This window comes from Spodoptera frugiperda, chromosome 4 (assembly GCF_023101765.2).
Source record: "Spodoptera frugiperda isolate SF20-4 chromosome 4, AGI-APGP_CSIRO_Sfru_2.0, whole genome shotgun sequence".
Classification (NCBI taxonomy): domain Eukaryota; kingdom Metazoa; phylum Arthropoda; class Insecta; order Lepidoptera; family Noctuidae; genus Spodoptera; species Spodoptera frugiperda.
In genome coordinates this window covers 6,458,806-6,484,242 of record NC_064215.1, presented here as the reverse complement: position 1 = coordinate 6,484,242, position 25,437 = coordinate 6,458,806, and the positions used below count along the sequence as shown (strand labels likewise).

At 36.7% G+C, this 25,437-nt stretch overlaps 1 protein-coding gene across 10 annotated transcripts; it reads right to left on the bottom strand.

Moving 5' to 3' along the window:
* Positions 1-288: 288 nt before the first annotated feature.
* On the bottom strand, positions 289-25,437 carry LOC118272882 (F-actin-uncapping protein LRRC16A). Of its 10 annotated transcripts, none has more exons than XR_007705283.1 (29): positions 25,166-25,437; positions 24,920-25,017; positions 23,505-23,555; positions 22,946-23,054; positions 21,563-21,666; positions 20,498-20,610; positions 19,003-19,092; positions 18,440-18,705; positions 16,930-17,117; positions 16,508-16,597; positions 15,710-15,894; positions 14,663-14,814; positions 14,052-14,167; positions 13,692-13,763; positions 13,234-13,405; positions 12,751-12,886; positions 12,414-12,606; positions 10,658-10,776; positions 9,322-9,442; positions 8,878-8,898; positions 8,073-8,247; positions 7,416-7,487; positions 6,467-6,629; positions 5,445-5,491; positions 5,092-5,187; positions 4,348-4,434; positions 3,295-3,424; positions 2,285-2,317; positions 289-2,205 (listed from the first exon to the last, which is right to left on the bottom strand). XR_007705283.1 is itself a non-coding variant. In XM_050693313.1 (29 exons), the coding sequence occupies exons 1-29, from the start codon at positions 25,224-25,226 to the stop codon at positions 2,189-2,191; spliced, it is 3,210 nt and encodes a 1,069-aa protein (XP_050549270.1). In that variant the 5' UTR covers positions 25,227-25,437; the 3' UTR covers positions 289-2,188. The 10 variants fall into 10 exon arrangements, 8 of the variants coding, with proteins under 8 accessions (XP_050549270.1, XP_050549271.1, XP_050549274.1 ...); XM_050693313.1 differs by having other exon boundaries at positions 3,362-3,424; XM_050693314.1 differs by having other exon boundaries at positions 3,362-3,424; positions 16,520-16,597.

Here is a 25,437-nt window from a genome sequence, read left to right as displayed (position 1 = left end):
GTTTATTTTACAAAAAGGACTATAACAAAACTTACAAGGCGTTCAATGTATATCATTTAGCATCGCACCTTCCCAGAAAACAGGACTGGTTGGTATTTACGTGTCGTGACTCACACATCATTCATTTTCCGCTTATTTGACATCATCGGCATCGTGCGTAAATGAAAGACCTTTCTTGCTGTTCGTTAATGTTAGGAGAAATTTCACAAAAATAAATTAATGTGAAAATATAGGTGAAACCCGGGATAGGATGGGCGATAGCAGCTAGTCATGAAATAAAACACAGACTTTGTATATTGTATGTAATTTTAAACGATTATCACAACGCTCTAGACATAAATTGCACCATAAAATAAAAGTACCTTAAAATCAGTCTGGTACCAAAGAGCTAGATAAAACCAACTAAATTGGAATGAATATAAAAATACTATGAAATAATTTAGCAATATACATCTACCTCGATCAGTAATTTTACATACAGGAAACTCCAGTACGAGACAGCCTTTATGAATTCAAGAGATATAAATGAATGTAATCGTTTACAAATATTTACTCTAATGAACACTTAACTGTATGGGGCGAGTTATCTACTTTCACCAAATTATCGCAAAATTGAACCTTACATACATCTCTGCAAGTGCACTAATCTAAAAATTCACTTTCACGTTTTGAACTTCATTTTAAAAATCACACTTGTTCAATATTTTCAAATACTTCATGTCTACTTTAAAATTTACAAAGGAATGTATAAACTGGAAGATATCTGTCATGGTAAATTATATTAAAAACAAATTATTCTCACAATTCATAATATAATCGGACGTAAATAAATTGTGCGTAATGCGTAATTAATAATATAGGCCTTTTAAAATATGACTAGTTAAGACCAATTAGTTCTCGAACAAAGTTCCTAACTTACCAATGCTGAACGAATTCACAAAGATTATATATTTACATTATTTCATTGCTAAAATTGTAATGGTTTAAACCTAGTGTTGGCCATTTATTTTACTGCATACTTGACAAACCATGGTTCTTATGTGAAACTATTTTGGCGTTGATTTCAGTACAAATTGATCAACATGTGTCCAACTGAGTCAATCAAGTATGTAGTAGCACCTATTTGTTTTGAGGTCATACTGGTAATATTCTTTTGTAATAACGACTTATCAATACCCGGACTAACAAGCATAATTAAAATAGTTAATAATTATGGCATGTCTGTGAGGTGGTATTGCGCTACCATTAGTTTTTTACTTGTCATAGTCATCAAGCAGTAAGAAAATCGCGAATGATCTGCGTTTCGGAACAGAATTATCATAAATTCACTAATATTTTACAATAGGATGTAGACATTTACCCTAGATACGCTGAACGCGTAGAAATTACCGAAATCTGAAGATTTGTGCGTTAGGAGGTAACCATAATTAAAAGCATTACGCAGCTAAAGAGCCCACCTTAACTCTATCTTTGTGTCACATACTTTTAAAATCTACCAGATTACTGCATTTGATCAACGTCTAAAACATCGTGTCTTATCAATACTGACATTAGAACTCGTTAAAACATTTTTACAAACATGGTAGAAATATTGTTTGTCAAGAAACCACGGCAAGCTCAATGGCAAAGCAAAAACATCTTTCAAATTAAATAAATATGAATCTCATGAGATTATAATACAAATTTTATCGTATAGAAGAAATAATAATTCATTACATCAAATAATATATATCCCACTTAAAATAATATATCCGTTTAGTGGGATAGGTTACGAATATATCTATAAATTATAAGCGATTAAAATATATTAATGACTACACGAATCAGTAACATAATACTAACTGAATCACAGTAAATAGAAAATGATTATACAATATATTTTAATTTTAATCCTAGCATAAGTTACTTGGAATTATTATGACCATGTATCATCAATTCATAATGTCCTTAAAGTTAGAAGTTAAAAATGTATCTTTCCGCACAATAACTAAAATGGCGTTCAGTTTTACTCAAATACAATATTAGAATCCTAATCAGTAACTACTTTACTGTCTAAAACGTTAACATTCTAACTGGCACAATTGTGAGCATCCGAGAATAAAATCCGTTTTTGTGTAATATCTGGACATTGAACCCTGCTCAACTATCACGTACTGTCTCCGTCACGCTGACTGCACCCGAGCTTGGCTTAGGTCTCAGTACCCTCTGTCAACAAAACATAACACCATTACACACACATCCACAATAATCAAGTAGGTAAATAATATTGTGTTGAATATTTTACCTGGAGTTAAAGGATGATCTCGTAACATTGAACCTGAAATGTTAATACAAAATATTGAAATTACGTAATATAATATACAAGTTTAGTAATGACAAAGAAAATCAAAGCAAACTGTAGATTAGCTACAATATAGATAGGTACACTATTATTTTCTTATAATACACAAAGCACTATTAATCAAAATTAGAATTCATTTTGCTGCGACTAATCGTTAAATACATTTGTTAGCAGCATATAATTGTACTTGCTAATTGCTATGCGCATTTGACTAAACCAGGTTTTTAATAGTTACCTATTCTATAAACTACACTTACTACGTTTTAACAATATTACACCTATGATTGTTTACTACAGAAAATAAATATAGAATACCTTTATTAATAGAAAATTGCGTTAATATTTAAAACAATAACTCCATTCATGAAACACAACATAGGAACTGTCTATATACTAATGATGCTTAAATAAATAAGTATAGAGGAAATAGTGTTAAGAAGCATGCAAATTAATATTCTGTTATTTGCTTTGTTCAGAGTGAAAGTCATGCAATGACCATGCAAATTAAGACTCATGATACATTCCCTAATGGTTCTAGTTACTATATCTGTACATGAATTATCACAGAGTAAAAAATATTGAAATGCTACCTTGCACGTCTTCTGTAACGCTTTGTTACATAGAAGGGCAGAAAGAATAAAATATAGCTATGGCCAGGGTATATAATAAACGACAGGGTTAATTATATCATTCAGTCTACGCATATTATAGTGAGGTAACGAAGTGTTTGGTAATTCATTTTCCTGTTACACAATGTCATCATCGTTTTAATGCGTCATGAATATCTTACCACATAACTGCTCTCACGAAACAGACTTAAAAGAAACAATGTTCAAAAGTGAATAAAATGCAATAATGTATGGGGAGAAGTAAAGGTTTTAGGTGTTTGTGTTTTCAATCCAAAAGCATGCCGTTAAAACAGTAGCACACATAAAGCAGCGTCAAGCGTTTACCTATACAGCGAGACGGCACAGGGCACATAGATCGTTCAGTATAGAATAGCGTCTGAAAGTTGGTTACTGGTTAATGCGGCGCCCGGCGTGATGCCCACGATGCTGCCGCCCACGCACGCCTCCACGCCTTCTGTAGACCACCACCAGAACGTCAAATACTAACCACACAGCTACTCGCTCATATTCGCTGTGTGCAAGTCTATCAACTATATTGATTGAGAATGGATTCATGAATGGTTTCGAATCTTGATGACAGATAATTATTGATGTACCGTGATGAACTAAAGATCAAATAAAATGTATACCATTTTTTAATTATACTTTGTTTATGTTTTCAAAATTAACGATTCTGTGCTCGTGCCATCACCAAGTACCAATCGTTATTGAAAAAGAATTATGACCTAGAGTAAGTCACGAAAGAAACCCAATAAAGTTGTACCAAAAGACCAGAAACAGTATTATTTGTTGAAAAATATAGTAGTTATTTCTTAACATTTTTAAGTATTACGATGTTAATAAACACACATTATGGATAAAACAATATGTAATGAAAGTACCGTAATTAAATACAACATCAACAATAAAATAAAACTATACATATATGTATAACAAAAACATGCATTAAAAAAACGAATAAAAACATTTGACCGTCATATTCTTGTGTTAAAAATTATTCTATAACTTCGTTTTTCAGCTGTAAAATAAAGATAACAAGTTTACATTATAATTTCCGTGCATGTGTATTATTGAAGGAAAAGCAAAGTTGGTGACTTTTACTGTATTGAACAAATACGATCGTGGTATGGGCTTGCAAACAGTCGTACGTTGATGGTAACAATCCCTAACAAAATAAGAAAAAAAACTGCATCTAAGAAATTGAAATGAACCCTATCCTTGGTTCTAGAAGGAGGGGTAAGTAGATCAATGCACTTGAAATTCGAAATGCCAAACTCATCGGCAACATTACGATTAGGGGCGAAAATGGCTGCTCAATCAAAATGGCGGATTAACGATCATGCAATAAAGTGAAAGAATGGTCATGCGATATCTCACCGGTAGTACAAGCGGCGTTATTGTCAGGGTTGACTCCCGCCACGGACCAGGGCCGCGCCTTGCCGGGTGTACGCGCGCACCCGTTCCCTAGTCACACGCACTCGTTACACACGCACACTGCGTACTCATACTTGCCGTACTTTTACGTGCAAAATATTCAAACAACAAAAAGTCTGCAGATAATTTGATTAATGATTGATTGACATCAATTGCTAAACTAAGACTTCTCTTTTATCCCAACACTTGCGATCGCAGTTATTTCACCAAAAATTTAAGAACAGACACTGCTGTCCGTCATTCTGCTTTAGAACATACCCGAGTGTAATTGCAATGTTTGCTTGAATATTTTGCACATAAAAACCTTTTTAATACATAATGTAAATGGCCATCGTCCCGTTATAGGATATGACTGTTCCTGTGAAGCGTACTCTCACACCGCGTACAATTCGCACATAAGCCGTGTTAGCACATCCAGAAGGCGGTGAATAGGACAACCACTTTACGCAAATACTATCAAATTGAGTTGCAACATTCGTTTCTATTGTTCAGAACATAGGGTTTAGTTTTCTAAAACTCAATTGAATAGTATTTCAAACAAGCTGTAGCTTTTAACTAATACATTGTATTGTAGATCAGTGTTTAAGAACCCATTGAAAGGTTTGAGTTGTTGTGAATATAATCCTGTGTATTTGTGAAGAGAATAATTTAGAAGAAACCCCATTATATGTTTGTTTCGGTACTTACCCATGGTGTTAACGTTGTCTGAAGATCGGGAAGGCGGGGGCGTGGAAGCCGAGGTCTTCATGCCTACATTGTCGGAAGACTTGCAACGGGATACTTCTGTGAATCGAATATTAAAACGTGTAGTACAGTATACTTAAAGACAATTTGTACACAAATCTAGTTTTAGCTCTAACATGTCAATTGTCAATACCAGACCATTTCATTCTTGTTCGAACAAAAACATAGATACAAAATGAAAAGAAAAATCTAGTTTAATAGCAATTTATAGCAGATAATCAAGTTTGATAAGCTGCAAATAGAGATAATAAAACTTGTATGCAGTTACTTGTTAACATATTACTACAAACACTTACCACATTCTAATAGAACCGGTGTGCTTTCACCCGATGTCACACTGTACCTGTAAACATTAATACAAATATGTACTACTAGCTTCTGCAAGCGGCTTGGCACGCGTTCCCATGAGATAAAAAGTGTTATTTCAAACCATAATCAACCCCTGTTCCAAATTTCACTTCGATCACGTCAGGGGTGATCGTCACGTGATCGAGTATCAAATAGACAAACAAACATACAAACTTATAATCAAATAGGATTATTATCAAAAGCTAGACAACATAAACAAATTTAGTACTACGTAGAAGATAAATTTTACAATCGTAAAACGACCGATACGTAAGGAAATATACTCAGACGGGATTATTATTAATTATATTTATCCATTGTTTACTAATCTGTGTTAATGGCCCCTTTCTCTACTTCCTAAATAACCCCACTCGACTTATCAGCTCGATAATTTCACACGTAATTGTTTTGTTTTTAATTTTATCTTGAAAATATTGCGTACGTGAATATTGTGTGCTTAATCATTATTTTGACCGATTTTCATTCTTTTTAGTAATAGATCGGTTATTACTTTCGAACGTATATGGTTAACTGTGGGGCTACATTAAGCTGTAACGTCAATGCCCAGTATCGCGATAAATTAATGGCATTTCCCGTTATTGATAACTGATTGTTTGTCAGTCGCAGGACAGATGATTCTTTTATGGCCGTTTTCACCTTATCTCTCCTATATCAACTCTTAAATTACTAAGCGTTAAGGAGCACCTATTTTGCTGTACTTTTAGGTGTATAAGTTGGTAAAAACAGAATAAAACTTAGGGGTCCCTCAAAATTTAAGAGAGTTTGGTGTGAAATCATTTATTTCAATTAGACAAGGACGGCAATTTCAATGAAATGTCAATCAGTTCTCTGGTGAAGCTATTTGCTCGTTTCGAAGTATAGATTCCTATGATCATGTGTAGAAGATATCTGACATTCGTGTTCGAAGGACAAATTATGTCCTTGACGCTTGTATAAGTACGTTACATACATTGTATCGTCGCGCTGCAGAGTGGGCGAGTGCCGCAGCGGCGAGGGCGAGGCGAGCGACGACAGCGAGTGCAGCGAGCGGGACGTCAGCGGCGTGCGCGCCGACAGGGACGCCTCCTCGCTGCCCGGCGGCGTGCGACACGTGCGCCAGAACTCCTCCAATCCTGGACATTGTGAAATACTCAAATTTCATATTTCTTGTAAAAATTAATAGTTCCATTGTTCGTAAATAAATGACGCAAGGCCTTTGTTCAATAGTGGACGTTTTTCGACTGATGATGATGTAGTGGAAATTATTGTAAATGGGTGACTAGATATGCTTTGGGTTAGAGAACTGTTAATCTGGACTGAACATGTTATGAGAATTAAATGGATATCATAACATATTTTAATTTGTTGTTGTTATTTTAACATGTTTTTGTTTTTAAATAATATTTTATCTTATCTTTAATTTTTACTTTATCAGATTTAAATGGCGGCAAGTACTCGATTTTTAAAGTGCTTCCGTTCACTTACTATTAAACATTATAGCTCTTATGTGATAGTACTTGTGAATACTAATTGATATGAAGTCCTTTCCGGGATTAAACCGCCATGCATACTCATTAATTATCATTGGCCACATTATGTCAGTAGTATAGATGATTATTGCATCACCTGGGATCAATTTATTTACGGGAGACCACCTGATAGAAAAGTAGTTAGTACCGGCCATAGACTCTCGAAACACTAGACTAGTTACAGGTGGACTTACTAGAGGCATTTTGGAGGAGGAAGAAGGTAGATTAGTCCTCAATCATAGGGCAAAATATAACCTTTCGTAGTGTCACGCCAAATTTCTGGAAAGTCGTGGCAAAATATAACCTTGCATAGTGTCACGCCAGTTTTCTGTGAGGCCGTGGTCGTGCCAAGGATGGCTTTATCACGTTAAGATTATTCACAGAACTTACCTTCATCAATATCTTGTGACTGATCTGTAATGGGCCGTGTTGGCGCCCTAGTCTTAGCTCGTCTAGGTCGACCTGCGAGAAATCAAACAATAGAAGATAAGCATACACCTGACCAGTATTATAACATACATAATGTCACGTACGGGCTAAAGCTGTGATAATACTTAAATAAAGTATTATATATACTTGGTAAACACTTGTGCAACTGATTCAATTTTGTATCGTCTTTGTTAATGATAGAAAAGAAACACAAAGGTCAGTGATATACTTATGAAATACTATGAATGTCACAAGGAGACGTCGGATGCTGGTTGCTTCTAACCGGCCGATTGAAAGTATTTAGGCGAGGCCTATGTTCAGCAGTGGATGCTTGTCGCTGAATGATGATGAAGTGTACGGAAACTGACTAATGAAGGAGATGATATCTCTATGCTGTTTAAAGTGTCTTTTTCTTCTCCTCTATTAATTATATCTTCTGATTTATTTCGTTGCGGGATGCAAGACAATCATTCATATTCCTGAGACGCGTCAGACTTCAGTGTTCCTTTGTTTTTATGGTTGTACTGTAGATCCTGGCTTACAGAAGTTGCAGCAGTTTGGGAGATTGGGGCGGGTTTGTTTCATAAAAAATGCTGTTTAAAAAAAGACATTTCTGACCTTTAACAAGGTGTCGCAGAGTATGCGCGGGTAGCTCAGCCAGTGCGTCCGCGGCCTCAGCATGCAGCGGCGGCAGCGACAGCATCTCATTGCTGCTGCATTGTTGCTCGGCCACCGACTTCGGGCGGACGCGGCGACATCCGCGCTCACGGCGACGACAACCCAGTGGTGTGGCCTATGTACACGGTTTATTATTACTATTTAAATAAAAACTTTTGGTTTGTATGTAATGGAGTGCGTCCTAGTTAAAGGGTCCACATTAATTAGGTGCTTAAAGAAATGACCATGATTTTCGACGTGGTTTAACTAAACGTTAAAATATCATTAAAATTATATAGTTGGATAATAAATAATAACTCACAAACAACTTAAAATTTGGAATCGCACTATTTTGCAAATCAATAACTATTCCCGAAATAAAATTACTGTTAATACAGCATCATAACAATAAAAAACAATGAATATGAACCTCTTTTATAACAGTTCCATTTTTTCCTGCATTTAAATTCTTCTTCTTCAACGTTTTCTTAGGGTGGATACGAAAACATTTGAAGAGAAAAGGGATTAGGTCCAGCATTGTTACGGGAGCACTATTTGTTTGCACGTAGAGTAAACACAACACTATTACTGCACGGAAACCAATCAACTAAGTGCGTCCACAATATTCTTGTATAGCTATCAATAAGTTTCGTAAACATTGTTATCTTTCTCCGCATATAAAATATAGATTATATTGTCGTAACGCGTAACGGTGAAACGTCATCAATGTCGATAATTTCTAATTATGAAGAAATGTTGTTCTTACCAAATTCAAGTAATCCAATTTCTGGGTAGCGTGAAATCAATGATTGCATGTTATTCAAATATAACTTTATGATTCATTTGCGCGTATAAAGAATGAAATTAATAATTAGGTACAGTCGTTTTGAAATCAAACAAAGGATGATGTAAAGCGTGACTAATATTGCTGTTATTTCTTCTAAGTTTATTTAAAGTTTCTCATTATTTTGTGTAACTAATAAAAAATATATGAAAATTATTGACAATATTATACAAATTAAAATGTAGTCAAAATAAGTTAATGATTGCGAAAGATTAAAGAGTGATGAAAATATTAATTCCATTTTGTTTTTATTTTCAGGAAAATAATAATGTATATAACTCAAAATCAATATGATTTTGCTTGATTTCACAAAAAGCCTTTAAAAATTAACGACACAAATAAAATCAATATTGCTTAAACACTTACCCCAGAATGTGATATAGGTGTGAGCAGATCAGGGATGTCTCCGTCAGCGCTGGGCATGGGCTCACTGTCCATGTGGTCCACATTCTCACAAGCCAGGAGGGCGAGGCTCTCCACCGCTTGACTGCATGAACCGAAATAACTTAGTAGAAACATCTTACGAATGACATTAATTTACTAAACTTTTCAATTTCAATGGGACTAATAAAGTATATATTTTCTAAACTTTATTGTTTTAGCTATAGATTATACAGAAACTATACATAATATACTGTTCAAATGTCCATGTCGTCGTATAAACTAAAATTCGATATGCGTAAAATGTTAGATGAGTCAACTTAGATTACGAATTTATTTCGAAGAAGTTCGCGCCCTTGTGATAAATTCGTCGGTTTAGTCATTACAGTAATGTAACATACAAGTTCACATACACATGATACCCTGGCCTGAAATAGGCCACAATTGGTGGATCACAAAAAGAGTTGGTCCGTGCGGGAATCGAATCCGTTACATGTTGCACAGCAGCCGCACCAACCGTGCAGTCAAATATATACTTAAAGGACAGGATACAGAAAAAAGTTTAAGAAGATCATCTTCTTATTTAGTGACATTCAAATAATGCTGTGCTATATGAAAAGTTGAAAATATAACTTTCACTAGCATGTTTTCTAAAGTGGACACGTGTGGCGTAATCGATATTTTGAAGTACCAATTCTTAGGAAACATCTTCCGTATCAACATTCTGATGTCATAGCCTTTGCATAAGTAGTTTTCGATGATAACGGTAGTGTGTCAGCAATGACAAGTTGCAATTATTATCGATACTATGTACAAACGTGTGATATGCGAATATTTCGCAATAATAATAATTAACTTGACATATTGACCAGGTTGCACGGTTTTTTTTTTATAATTACAAGTAGCAACAAGATTATGGTTAAAAATAAGTTAGCAGAAACCGGGTTATTGGAATTAGGGGCCGTAATAAATAATTGCCAAAATTAATTAATTACGAAATCCTTCGATCGATCAACATTTATGACGTAAGCTGCATACAAGTGATGATTTTAATCATTAGATTTTGAACTAAGACTGGTTATTTTTTACTGTTAAACAGTTTAAGAGCAATCCGACAACATAATGAAGTACCGTTAAACGGGGTGAATAGGGATCGTGAGGTGAATAGGTACAGAAGCCGGGTGAATAGATACTATGAAGAATCACCGGGAGTGGGGTCTATGTTCAGTAATGGACGATGATGAAAAAATGTCAACATGTTTCTCAGTTGCCCTGTCGATCCTAGTGACAAGAAGACTGTTATTAACACACTGGTACGTACTTGAGCAGGTCCTGCAGAGAAGTGGTACAGGGCGCCATGGCGTCCCGCACTGCTTGTAGAGTCACCAGCTCACCACTCGTACCACTGCCACCCATCGCCGCGAACACTTCGCCGCATCTCTGTATAAAAATACAGCAGTTAATAGATTGTTTTGTTGAAACAAAAAGATTTTTCTTAGAAATAAAACTTGTCAATATTAAGTATTTAGTGACAATAAATTATAAAATCTTAAAGGCATTCATTTTCATTTAGTTTGAGGATTTGATAAAGGGTGTGCGGAACGCGACGCGCCGTATGCTAGTTCCTTGCGGAACGGTTTACTAGCTCCCTCTTTTTTTACAGGGGAAAATTATCCAATGGCTTCTACCACCTTGGGTGAGGCGAGAAGGAGTGTCATACTCTTACTGACTAAAAACCACCCCGTGCTTTATCCTGCTTTGAGTCGGAGCCCCGGTAACCTGTTATGTTGTCTGCAGCTTCGGATTGCCAGTTCCACCCGCTATGCACAATGGTCTGACCCAGATTTGGGCGTGAGACGTTAGTGAGCAGTACCTGCAGGTACTGGTGCAGCAGCTGGTGCGCGGCGGCGGCGGCAGCGTACATACCTGCAGGTACTGGTGCAGCAGCTGGTGCGCGGCGGCGGCGGCAGCGTACATACCTGCAGGTACTGGTGCAGCAGCTGGTGCGCGGCGGCGGCGGCAGCGTACATACCTGCAGGTACTGGTGCAGCAGCTGGTGCGCGGCGGCGGCAGCGTACATACCTGCAGGTACTGGTGCAGCAGCTGGTGCGCGGCGGCGGCGGCAGCGTACATACCTGCAGGTACTGGTGCAGCAGCTGGTGCGCGGCGGCGGCGGCAGCGTACATACCTGCAGGTACTGGTGCAGCAGCTGGTGCGCGGCGGCGGCGGCAGCGTACATACCTGCAGGTACTGGTGCAGCAGCTGGTGCGCGGCGGCGGCAGCGTACATACCTGCAGGTACTGGTGCAGCAGCTGGTGCGCGGCGGCGGCGGCAGCGTACATACCTGCAGGTACTGGTGCAGCAGCTGGTGCGCGGCGGCGGCGGCAGCGTACATACCTGCAGGTACTGGTGCAGCAGCTGGTGCGCGGCGGCGGCGGCAGCGTACATACCTGCAGGTACTGGTGCAGCAGCTGGTGCGCGGCGGCGGCAGCGTACATACCTGCAGGTACTGGTGCAGCAGCTGGTGCGCGGCGGCGGCGGCAGCGTACATACCTGCAGGTACTGGTGCAGCAGCTGGTGCGCGGCGGCGGCGGCAGCGTACATACCTGCAGGTACTGGTGCAGCAGCTGGTGCGCGGCGGCGGCGGCAGCGTACATACCTGCAGGTACTGGTGCAGCAGCTGGTGCGCGGCGGCGGCAGCGTACATACCTGCAGGTACTGGTGCAGCAGCTGGTGCGCGGCGGCGGCGGCAGCGTACATACCTGCAGGTACTGGTGCAGCAGCTGGTGCGCGGCGGCGGCGGCAGCGTACATACCTGCAGGTACTGGTGCAGCAGCTGGTGCGCGGCGGCGGCGGCAGCGTACATACCTGCAGGTACTGGTGCAGCAGCTGGTGCGCGGCGGCGGCAGCGTACATACCTGCAGGTACTGGTGCAGCAGCTGGTGCGCGGCGGCGGCGGCAGCGTACATACCTGCAGGTACTGGTGCAGCAGCTGGTGCGCGGCGGCGGCGGCAGCGTACATACCTGCAGGTACTGGTGCAGCAGCTGGTGCGCGGCGGCGGCGGCAGCGTACATACCTGCAGGTACTGGTGCAGCAGCTGGTGCGCGGCGGCGGCGGCCCGCTCGAGCGCGGCGGGCAGCGGCGGCGGCGGCAGCGCGGCGGCCGCGTGCGCTGCCAGCGCCGCCGCCGCCTCCCCGCCCGCCCAGGCGCGCTCCAGGGCCAGCGCGCGCAGCGTGTGCGTCTGCGTCGGGCTGCAGTTGTTCGCCAGCCTGCCGGGGAAACATCGTGTCATTGCAAGCTAATGTTTAAGTGAGAACTTACTCCCACCTTTCCAACAATTACTATCCTACTTAAAACTTTACTTTATTCAATTTGTAAAGAGACCAAAAGAAACAAATACAATAAGAACATACCGTTCGTGCAGGTCTCTCCAGAGCGTGGCGACCCGTTCACTAGCGCCGCGTCCCCCGGCGGCCGCGTCGCAGCCCGGGAACTCCACGCGACGCACGCTCACCGACCGACGTAAGGCCGTCGCTATGTCCGTCAGACCTACGTACAAAATAAACATATTAATTTTAACATAACTTAGAACCAAAGACACTTTAAAAGAGAACCTATGTGCGTACACAAATCAAAAGAAAGAGATAAAGAAACATTAATTTAACCAAAACCAGTCATAATCAGCAGCGGAATCTAGTTCCGCTAAATGACAATAAAGGTCGCTTTCATGTAGTTTTCAAGTAGAATTCTTGTGGCTGATTAATGATAATAATTACTATTTGATTCTACCCTACCCAACCCGCTAAAAACCACTGCTAGTTATTTTTTTCAGGCCCTCTTAATTAATTATAGTAATTTCCTATAGATGTTCATACAATCATACAAAACTTGCTTACCTTGCAAGCTAAAAGCATTCCTGTCTATATACAGGGTCTGTAGCGTGCAGTTACACTGTAGAGCTTTAGCGAGCAATCGTGCGCCCGCGTCGCCCGCGAGGTTCCCGCCCACATCCAACGACCGCAGCCGACGGGCCCCGCCCAGTGCGTTCAGAAGCCCGTACAAATCACCCTGTAAAAAATAATGTATTAAAGATCTAAATTGCTTGTTGCTTATTGATAACAACAGTAATACAAGTTATTTTGAACTTTACTACTCAAAGCATATTAGCATTTATTCTCAAAGAGTTTAGATGAACATGCCTAACATTAAATGTAGGAACCTATTGATTGTTTTTGAAGATTAGTGCTAAATCAAATAAATAGTTGTATGAAATGAGCACCGTTTGCTTTGTTTTGAAAGTAGACTATAAATAAAATTGGGCGGTAAAAACAAGTAACCCTATAAGTTACCTTACCTTAAGTTTACAATCACTGAGATCCAACGAAGTCAAAGCTGTATCTGGTTCTTGAAGAACGTGGACTAGAGCCTGCAAACAAACACAAATGAATAAACAATTGTAATAACACACTAATACAATAATTATAATAACTTTCTGAGGGCTCAGTACGAGTTTGTTTTACGCTCTGATTGGTTGGTTCACTCGCACCGGCCAATCAGAGCGCCGAACGCGCTCTCGTTTTGTTCTCGAAATACTTTCGTTACTTTTTAACGTATAAGTTACGTAAACTCTGAAGATTTTTACAGCAGAAGTTTTCGTTAAAGAACATTGAATACTTAAATTGTTATAATATAATACTATTGTTGAAATATGTACCTGTATTAAAGGCGGTGCATAAGACCTTTTCCCGGTCAGCTTACTTAGAGACAAGTGAGTGATAGAATGGTTCTTCCCAATCGCCCTCACAATACCAGATAATTCGAATTCCATACCTGAGGAAAACAAATAAATAAGTACATTAATTACATTCCGTTCTGTTGTAGAATTCTATAACACAGTCACTTTTAATTATATGTAGACATTTAAGGTATTGTTCTTAACAAACTTCGCGATTGATAACAATTATATGATAAATACAATACAATATTGAATAACAAGCTAATGTTTTCGCGCATTAAAATGAATCCTAAACTAACAGACATGAGATCATTGCAAATAGTAAACAACTTTATATTATAGACAATATCAAACAGACTTATCACAATTAAAAATGAATCGTAAACTTATAGGCTTAATATCTTAAATAGTACTCTCTGTTATCTGAATATGTGACATAAGAGACATAAGAGCGTACGAACATAAATAGCTATCTCTACTTTCTTACACACAAAACTAAACCTTAAACAAATAGGCATTAGATCATAAATGGTACTCTGTATTATCTGACACACAAAAATAAACCTTATAATAATAGGCACAAGACTTACTGTTATCGGACAAGTCCAAGGACTGCAAACATCTGACGCCGTGTATGCAAGACTCGAGCACGTGCGCGGCTTGCGAGGAAGACAATACTCCAGACAGATTCAATTGCACACCAGTAGCGCTCTCGTTACACGCTAACCCGAGTAACAGACTCCTGTAAACAAAAATTATATTGTCAATGCAACTTTATCGCAATGGATTTAAGGATCAATTTTCCCTGCTTTGTTGGTGCCTTTTAAGGCGTATTTGGACTGATAACATTTCTGAAAAGTGTTGTTACTAAACCAACAAAAGCGATTGATAAAATTGTACACTTTTTAAAACAAGAAAAAATTATTCAGTCGCATAATAATTACCTCTCGGTATGAAATTCTGTACGAAACAAACAACGATATACGTAACACTGCACTTTTTATTATACAACTTATAAACAGATTTACTGATTCCCGTAAATGTTTACAAATACATATAGGTAACAATTAACAATATTTTTTTAAAAGAAACACACATTGTACGTTATGTTTGTTTTAGTATCACGCAATGTTTGTTGAAATTGTTGTGATTTTACTACTACCTCATTAATGAATGCAGATAAAACAAACGGTTACAAAACACACGACTAGACTAATCGGAAATAACAAAACGGAAAACGACAAAATCCTAAAAGTTACATTGATCTTAAACAAACATATTTAAAAAGATGAATCACTTAAAATGTTTGTACGTGTAACTTCTTAAAAACTGTACCAAATAAGGCAATATTTTTATCGTTCTTCCTCATTGTTTTCGTTGAATTTCGAAGTCGGGTAAAAATTAAATTCTTTAGAAGATAACTTGGGTTTAACTTTGTGAAATTTAACCTCATATCTGCCGGTATATGAGGCACAACACATTGTGATCTCGCGTAGATCTGCGTTCCGGTATACCACGGGTTAAACCTCGGTTATAGCTAGCAGTGTGACTTAGTAGCTGCCCCTTAATCTGCTAGGCAATCTGAAACCTAGCCCCACTTAAAAAAAAAACGATTTACACAAACAATAATAACGTACTTGAGGGCATCAGGTGGCATCTTGCAGTATGAAAAATCGAGGTCAGTGAGGGCGAGGCAGGCAGTGAAGAACTGTCGGAAAGATGGCGGCGGGTCGCGCGCGCGTCTCGCCGCGGACCAGGGATTGCGGGCCACTGACAGAGTCGCCAGGCGGGCCGCGCAACCACGTAACAATGCACCCCACATCTGCGAATAAAGATAGTAATTTAGATAAACACATATATAATTTTTATTAGAGTTACATAAAGTTCGAGAAAGCCATCACCACTTTCTATATCTTTGCGTTCGGACATGTAGTCGTGCATTTCAAATCCTGATTTTATTGTATGTTCCCGAATCCTCAAAACTTAAAAGGTAACCTAACCCTCAAAAGGCCGGTAACGCACTTGTAACTCCTCAGGTGTTTCGAGTGTACACAGGTGATGACAATTGCTTACCATCAGGTGATCGGTCTGCTCGTTAGCCGGCTTAGTCCATAAAATATGTGTATAAAATAAAAACACAAACGAATACTAACAAAACCATTAGACTAGGATATTGACACACTAATAAGTACTGGCAATGTTTTTAAGAAGTTATATTACAAGCTACACAATTGTCAGTATATAATTATGTAAAAGGATTCGTGGAATCTTAGCTACGCATTTATAAATTACTTAAATACTCACCTCAATACCACAATAAGATAGTGTTATTGTCACAAAGAAAAGAAACGAATAAATAGTAAACTAAAAACTAGGAAGGCATAGTAAATAAACCAAGCACAGGATTCCTCCATGCACTGAACGGCACAACTTACTTTATTACTTACGTTTTCTAACGTAGTTTCTGTGTTTGTCAAGTTCAAATACGTCAATACATTCGGTTGTGCCAAGAAGTTGTATAAATTCTGAAACAATTTAATATTGATAGTGTTAGATAAAAGTACACAACACGACGTCTTAAATCTTTGAAGCGCAGCGCTGCGCATGTTTGCGCTACTTTTAAAATTAACACCCACTTTTCACCCATTATGAGTACCATTTAATAAGGAAATTACCTTAACGCCATTTTTTAAATTGATGAATCGCCTAATCAAGATATCCTCATAATTTGACAGTCAGCCAGTCAATGACTGCAGCAATTAGACCAAATATCTTTTTTATCATTTTATCTCCAGGTTACAGAATCAAATATATAATGGAATAAGCATTTTTTTTTTTGTTATTTTTGGAAACTTACATGTACGTCATCTTTGAGGTTATTGTAGGAGAGGTCGAGGTGTGACAGCGTAGACAGGTGGCATGGGTTGTCATTGAGCATGGTCGCTAGATGCATCACAGTTTTGCCGGTGAGGCCGCATTGTGATAACGCAATGTGCCTCAGCCCGTCCGGATTGTTCGCGAGCCCACCGAGTATACTAATAGCACCTAAAATAAAACAATAGCATAACAACATTGTTACATCACATCTTTTTTTAATTCTCGAAGGGTAGACAGAGGTGATGAGTGACACATTACATACAACATTGACTTATCGCCTGTTATGTTGTGAGTCCTATGTAATAAATAGGGGGCGAGGTTGACATAATATATCCAGATTTCATAAAATTATTAGGACTTTTCATAGTATCGAAAGACTTGACAATCTTTTGCCTTCCTTTTCTTTCCAAATGGGAATTGAACCCAAGGTCCCCTTGTTCGGTAGTCGTGCTTCCGAGCACTTGAAGAACAATGGTAGTACAATGGCGTGTCGACATAAATATTCAATGAATAAAACTAAAAGTGAATCACAGTTGATGAAAGTGATATATACAGACATTTTGAATTGTTACATACTACTGTTATGGGTAATTAACTATTTGACGATACAAAGGATACTTATACATGAGCGCCTGAGCGCTAGCATAGTTTAAAAAAAAATCTTACAAATTCTAAAACTCATTCCATTTGTTTAACGTTTCCCTACACTCGGGTTTTTTCCTGTGCCCGCACGAAATTGAACCCTCTACACGTTGCGTGGCAGTCGGTTACCCAGCCACCGCGCCAACCGTGCAGTCAGACCATAACATGACTAATTCGGTTTGATTTCGGTCATTCCGAAAGTCCATATTAGGTATAGTAGGTATTATGAGCAAACAAATTACGTTTAAATATTACTGTGTAAGTAGTTTCCAGTCTAATAATAAGTTATTATGCACCTTAATATTTGTGCTTTGTACCTATCTATGAGTGCCCCTTTTAATTTTGGAATATTCTACAGGATAATGCACAATGCAAAATAAGCAATTTGGACGAGTGATTTCCAAATAATGAAAACAACACTTTATTATATTATAATGACCTAATCATGTGTCATTTAGCTACGTTATTAAGTCAGACAAATAGGGACATAATCAAGGCATGGAAAAAGAAGGCACCTATACAGTAACAACCACATTATAAATAACCGATCTTTATTCAGAATGTCTGTTTCAATTTTAGTTTTTAACAGAAACTCCATAATTGCAACTGATATCTAAAATCGAACTTAGACTAAAGACTTATAACATTACCTCAGAGTCATTTAATGATAACTTAACCTAGTACTTAGCAATTGTTTTCGGAACAAAATCGTTACTAAAGAAAGTTATCATTAAATGTCTATGACTTAGATATCAGTTTTGATTGACAACTTAGCGCAATCGCAAGCATTTTAAAATAATGTTATATGATCTTATGGGATATGTGACTATCTTCCTAAATGAACTGACCTTTGTCTTCAATATGATTTTGAGAGAAATCGATGGTGTGCATAGCTGGGGGGTGTCTGGCTCTGGTCAAAGCGTGTCCCAGTCTTGCAGCGTGGTCGTGTCTAAGCGCGGCGGCGCGCCATGACAGGCGAGCCGGGGGTGGTCTGGCAGACCTCACCACGCGACATACACTCTCCCAAGCCTCACCACTCGCCCGTACCCCATCCCCACAAACACCGTTGAACCATGTATTATGTTGTAACGCCATCACTAAAGGGATTAGGTCTCTGAAAAAAAGATATAATAACCATTGTGAAAATAATATACATTCTTCAAGTTTTTATTACATAACTGTTCAAGGACGCTTGACTGACTGCGTCTGTCGTAGGTCTTAATGGTAATGATTATGAGCCCCAATAGTGGCTGGAAAGCAGTCGAACAACTTCCTCGAAAAGTTGTGTGAGTAAGCCACATTTCTTTTTTTTTTAATGCCTAGTTAATTAAGTATTATTTGAAGTCTACCAAGCCTAATTACTTAAGTAATATTTTAAAGATGTTCTCAGATCCAGTTAAGTTATACATACCTTTGATCTAAATGATCGAAATCTTTTAGATGTAACATCCTTATGTCATGTGCAAGATATATTGTATCAATGTCCCATGCTACTTCAGCTCTGAAACAAAAGCAGACCGTATGTTATGACATTGTAAACAAACCCGCTATAAACTCATTAGAATTAAAAAAACAAAAATTAGTTCAGCTAAAACTATTAAGCAAACCATATTCTTTATAGCCTGCAGTTATACTTGAGACGATGGCGTCACCGAAAGACCATTTGTGAAGATTCAATACAAACTGAGTCTCATTGTATTGTCTAGGAATAGAGTAGAGACAAAACTTCTCGTTAGTATCTATTAAAATTCTAGAACAACATCGCATACCATTACAGAATCACTGGGAATCTCCGTCATGAATCTTTCTCCAGGTTTGGTTACGTTTCTGTAAGTCTAACTAAGGGGTAACAAACGTTTGTTCTTCGCATATGTATATGAAATGTATCAGTTAAGAGAACAGAAATCACTACCTATAAAAATGCCACTTTGAGCACAATTTAGATAGTTCTGCTATCACTACTAGTGACCGCTTAAGTGACTGCTTAACCCGTGATGTGCCGGAACGCGGTTCACGTGTACGTATTTAATTGAGTCTTGTATACCGTCAACCAATGTTTAAAGTCGAAGTTGCTCCGATTTCTAAATTTGAGTCCTCTGTATACATTTTCATCTTATAATTATTTTTAGCTACTTTGACCAAATAATCTAAAAGTCGCACCGTAAAATCTAAGCGTCAATACAAACACAATAAATAACCTCAAGTGCAACATCTAGGATACATAGACCTTACAATACAATTGAACTCGATTGAAACGACCTCTATGTATGCAGAATGCATTCTTCCTCCTTCATTTATATTATATCCGGTTCCAATTTGTCCTATCCGTGGCCTACATTTTGTAAATTGTAGTCTAGCGTACAGAAAGCAATCGTGAGGTCGAAACAAAATAGCGAAACCGACGAAATATTTGTTTGTAATTGTTAATTTTGTTATGAGACCCAGTGATAATGATCTTGACCTAGGTGATGTGGTTAAACTGGTGTTGTGTTGATTTGTACAAAAATAAAAAAGTGAGTGTTTAAAAACATTGATTATTGATCATGTTCAACAGGATATGGAAGAATAAATCATTAAACATGGAAGAAACACGATATATTGTTATATCGGACGAAATTAGAACCAAAAATAACATCAGGAAAATATTTTCGGATCGACGGAATAAACCAAAGACAAGACAATCAATGATTTAAATAGGTATTATTTACAACAATCGCGTACGTATAACAAAAAAAAAATACCCTACAATGTGGTATAGAAACTATCAAATAATGCTAGAAAGAAATCTTTTTTAACTCTATCTTGGCTTACCATTCAGAGGAAAATTCTAACTTTTACTTAGTTATTTATCCTTATTGCAGTAGCGTCCTGTAAAAAATATGCTAGCATCCATATTAATGAGTTACCTGAAGGGCGTTTGGCAGAGATCGCACATAGCTGCGTACTGATTGGAGAAATCACCGCAGGTTGAGTGTTTTCGAGTGCCGCTCACTTGTGGCACAGGGTATGGTAGATTTACCTGTTGAGGGGACATGGTGTTAATTGGCGTGATAAAGGAAATGTTGATCGTCACTAAAGTGTGGCATTCGTGACTCTTTCATTATAGGACTAGTCCTAGATCTAGATCTGTTATAGATAGTTACTATAAAGATTTATCTCTTTTAGTCGAGCAAGCCGCTCAAGATCTCGCATTCAATGCTCTCAATTTTTGATGGTGAATAACGATGTTATGATTTAATTAAATATAATATTTCAAAACTAATTACATCAAGGAATAGTAACATAACTGGTGAGAAGAAGAAGTAATCTTATTTCATCAGCAGAACACATCACGATTGTAGAAGAAAATCATTAAAGTTTACTTTTACTAAAATTAATATGAAATAAAAACAGTGAGTCATAAGGCATAACCAAATAACGCCATCATTGATTTTAGTTAGTAGCTTAATCAACGAAGACTTATTGACCCCTTATCCGGACACAACATGATGTATATCTATATCCTATATATTATATATGATAGGTTGATGTTGATACGGAAAAAGGAACGATTGTTTCAAGCTATCCAACAGTCACACGTTTCCTTATTATGTTTTCACTTGGCAAGCGAATTGATGATTCATACATGATTACTTTTATCCTTATAATATAGGCATTAATACAGCCACAATTAGATAAATTAATGTTGATTGTCGCGCTAATTCGAGTGGCGAGAGCGAATTTAATATTTAATAGGTAGGTGACGTGTGGTGAACCAAAAATAAGTACCTATTGTCTTTTCTCATAATATTACATAGCCGCGCTGTCGGTAGCTAAACTAAAATACTTATATCGTTTGCTTTGTGTCATAGAAAACTTCGAAATTGAACTTCAAATAAATGAGAATAATGACAAAACCTTAAATTTAAAAGAAAATGTGCAGATTCAATAAAAAAAATATTCTAATTTATCCATATAGTAAAAAAACCAACCTTGGATATAATGTCAATCATGGCTACATTTGGAAATAAGTCGTCAAAGGCTGCAACTAACGCGTGTAGGACATTAAGCACTCCATCCGATGTTCCTTCTTCGCCTGCAAACAGTTTCACGATGAGTAATAAGTTCATTACTAAATTAAAAATACAATATAGCTCTAATTCCTATGATATAAAGTCGATTTCTATTTACACAGATATGTACACCTGTCTCGTACCTATCAAATAAGTTTATATAATTGCATTAATATTCTAAAATCACACGTATACGTTAAATGCATCGATACCATAATATATAGACAAAGAGACCTAATAATGTTTGGAAGAATCAATGATTAGATTACCATATCAACATAATATGTCCTCTGCAACTACATAAAGGATTTTATGAGTGAAACGTCGGAAGAATTACAATAAGTGGATTACTCATCCAAATATTCACTTTTCCTTAATTCATTTCTATTTAAGTTTTAATTTTAAGTTAGGTACATCGTGTGGCTAGTCATTAAAGAACACAAGGTAAAATTTATTACCTATTAATTAACGGAAAATCGGCAGTAATCATAATCGTTATTTATATAATTACAGCTATTTTGTCGAGTGTTGTACGAGCATTAGCATACAATGCTAGTTATAAATCTTCCAAGAACGTACTTGTGTTTGGCTCCTCAAGATTGTTGAATGTTGATTGGGACGACTTTTTATAGAGACATACTTTGTACACATTATAAGAATAAGAAATGTTTACTTGATATTCGGGTTTAAAGTTTCGAAAATCTGTATGCATGTAGCTCCAATTCTATTACATCTGCCTAGACTTTTAAATAGCTAAGCAATTTCTATTGAATTTACTTATCACGAATAGATTTACTTTCATTTCGCTTTCGTCTAACAATGCATTTGGTATACATTGGTGGAGGCAGATCTTAATTTTTAACATCTATTGCAGAGAAAAAAGATCGTCGTCTTTAAAAGCAAAATGCGCAAATGATGGCATTTAATACATCCGCCTTAGATTAATCTGCTAGCTTCCTCTGTAAAAACATTTCTTAATCTATTACACTCGACTGAGCTATTAATCGATTGAATGCGTCAGTAATTCAGCGTTAACTGTCCCCGCCTACGTGTCATTTACTAACAATCGCCTTAGTGATACAGCCAAATACTCGTCTAAAGGCGAGAATAGAGATGCGGGGGCTTGTGTTATCAAAAGTAATGTAATACCTACCTTATGTGAGCAATGTATGGAATTATATCGCGGTGGGAATGATTAAGAAAACCGTTATTTCTTGGACATTAGTTAATGCTATTCTATTAATAGCATTCTGAAAATTCTATACTATCCTGTAAAACATGTAAAAAATACGTCACACTTACCTATAAGTATAGACACTGGCTTGTGTTCATGGATCAGTGTTATAGACAGATGATTGGCCTTTTTACTCTCGAGCGCTTCTATTTCCATCAAGTGAAATCCATTGTCGATCTGACATCATTAACAGAGGTTATTCCATTGACCATGCAAATTAATGTTTCCTGTAAGGCTTGGCTTGTACCAGCCATACTTTACAGTCTATGCACAATGTATTGTGTCCTTCATGCCATAGCAAATGTACACTTGATTTAGAAGTATGAGCAATTATATCTATTATATGACAAAATTATTGCCTATTAAATGCATATTAAACTGATAAATTGCTTTTTCTTCTCATTAAGTATGAGAATTAATAACAAACTGTTAATAGTTACTGTAAACATAATATATTCATTCCAGAGATAACTGATTTTCTTTTTAGGCTTGAACCAGTATTATCGAATGACTTTTACAAAAGAAGACATAATTTATTTACTTAACTATAGCAAGAATCATAAAATGAATTTTAAAATTACTAAATAAATTATCAGATGTTTCTAAACTTATTATTTAATTACTCACCCTTGTTGGAACCTTAGCTGTTGTAATGAAAATTCTGTAAGCTGTTACAACCTGCAATATAGTTATGTTTTAGTAAAGCATATTTAATTTACCTCTGCATACATATAAAATGAACAATGACTTAATGTATCACAAAAAAGTGTCAATGAAATTTTATATATTTTTGATTTATTATCATATTCTAGTGCTGATAGATAGAGTACAGTTTCTTTTTGGATTAACTATACATACACACACATCATGTACTCAATTGATTAGTAGATTATATTTTTTTAAATTGCCACATCTTATTTTGTTTTGTATAAAAATAATAGATAATTTCGATGAAACATTGATTGGAAATAACATACTACATTATACTACATTTTCTAAGGTAAAAGCGGTTTAAATGACATAACAACATCCCACTCCTAAACTTAACTCTGTTTTATCTAAGTATTGTTAACCTTATGTGACATAAAAAATACAAGTCTAATATTTTTTAATTATCTAACTGACGGACTAATTAGATTCTTAATTATCATACCCTGTCTACTATTTTGTTATATTAGTAAATGCTTGTAATTTAAATTTCATCAATGGCATCAGCTTGTAAGTAACTGTCTCAGTGCTAAGCAATCACCTCACACAAAGAAGGAATGAGAAAGCATTTAAGAGATAAACAAAATAAATTGACAATAAACAAATTTCTGTGTAGCAAATTCCATTCATACAATTCACTTCATGATCCTAAACCACAAACAAGACAATCTAGGATTATATTTAGCTCTGTTAGAATTTGTGTCAATGAAAATAATAAAACCAATGAATGGACAAATTGGTTTAGTCATTGTGTTTAAAGTTGACCACATGCTTTATTGTGATTGTGTTTGTGTGGAAAAGGGAGCACAGACACACACACCACTGTCTCAATTAGACATAGGCACACCTACATGATTCATTCTATTGTCAAAGTCCTATCAATATCAACAAAAAATTGTTCTATAATGCAAATGACAAACATGTTATGAGATCAGTGTTTTCATTTTGTTCCTTTCATTAAATAAATACTAAGATAGTCATTTCATAAATAAACTAAATTGAAATCATTACTTGTTTAAGTTAATCTATAAAATTTTCGACTATCCCCATTAAAATGTTTAGATATAGGTAACTACATAGGTAGGTAAAAAAAGATAGCAATCAGTGGCAGTCCAAAATAGATTAGACAATTCAGATAAGTAATATCTATAAGAAGAAATAAGACATGACTATTATATGTAAAATTAGACACGAAAATGATAATTTGAAATAATTTTTCGCAAATATTTCAGGTTTTTACATAATTATTAAAATTACGTAAAAAGATTTATTTTTTTAATTTATTAGTTGTACTAATATTTGATAATTTAAGTAATAAATTATGAAATGCTTACCAAAACTTTGTTGTCCACTTTATCACCTCTTGATTCCATTCGAATAAGGGTTTTGTATAGAATTTTAACATTTTTACCCAAAACATTGCTTATCGTTTCTGCAAAAATTAAAATAAAAGAAAAATTTGACGATCCAGTTAGACATCAAAATGTCTTAAAAAACAATAAGAGTTAGGCAAAAAAAGCTTTTACTTATTATTAATAAAATATAATTAAAGGAATATAATTAGATAAATAAATACGAACCACTCAATTCCGTAGAAATATGAGATTTTGTTGACATTTTCGCGATTTTCTTCAGTGTCATTACTCCCACAAAATATAAATATTTTCAAAGCACAATACATCCATAATAGGCACAACACATGAACAAAATATTGTTGCTGTTATGATAAGATACAAGAACACTGCATTTCAATAATTTATTAAAAAGATATTAGGATTATTGACCTAAAAACCACCACAACACCATTTCAATGGGAAGGTAGGGTAACGAACCACAGATTACAACTTACAGC

Bases quoted from the DNA above. Each gene is read 5' to 3' on its own strand.
- LOC118272882 (XM_050693313.1), bottom strand. From the start codon at position 25,226: ATGACACTGAAGAAAATCGCGAAAATGTCAACAAAATCTCATATTTCT. The intron at 20,611-21,562 runs GTTGGTTTTTTT...TCCCCTCAACAG, and splicing joins TGATTGACATTATATCCAAG to GTAAATCTACCATACCCTGT. The intron at 6,630-7,415 runs GTAAGTTCTGTG...CACAATGTCCAG, and splicing joins GTCACAAGATATTGATGAAG to GATTGGAGGAGTTCTGGCGC.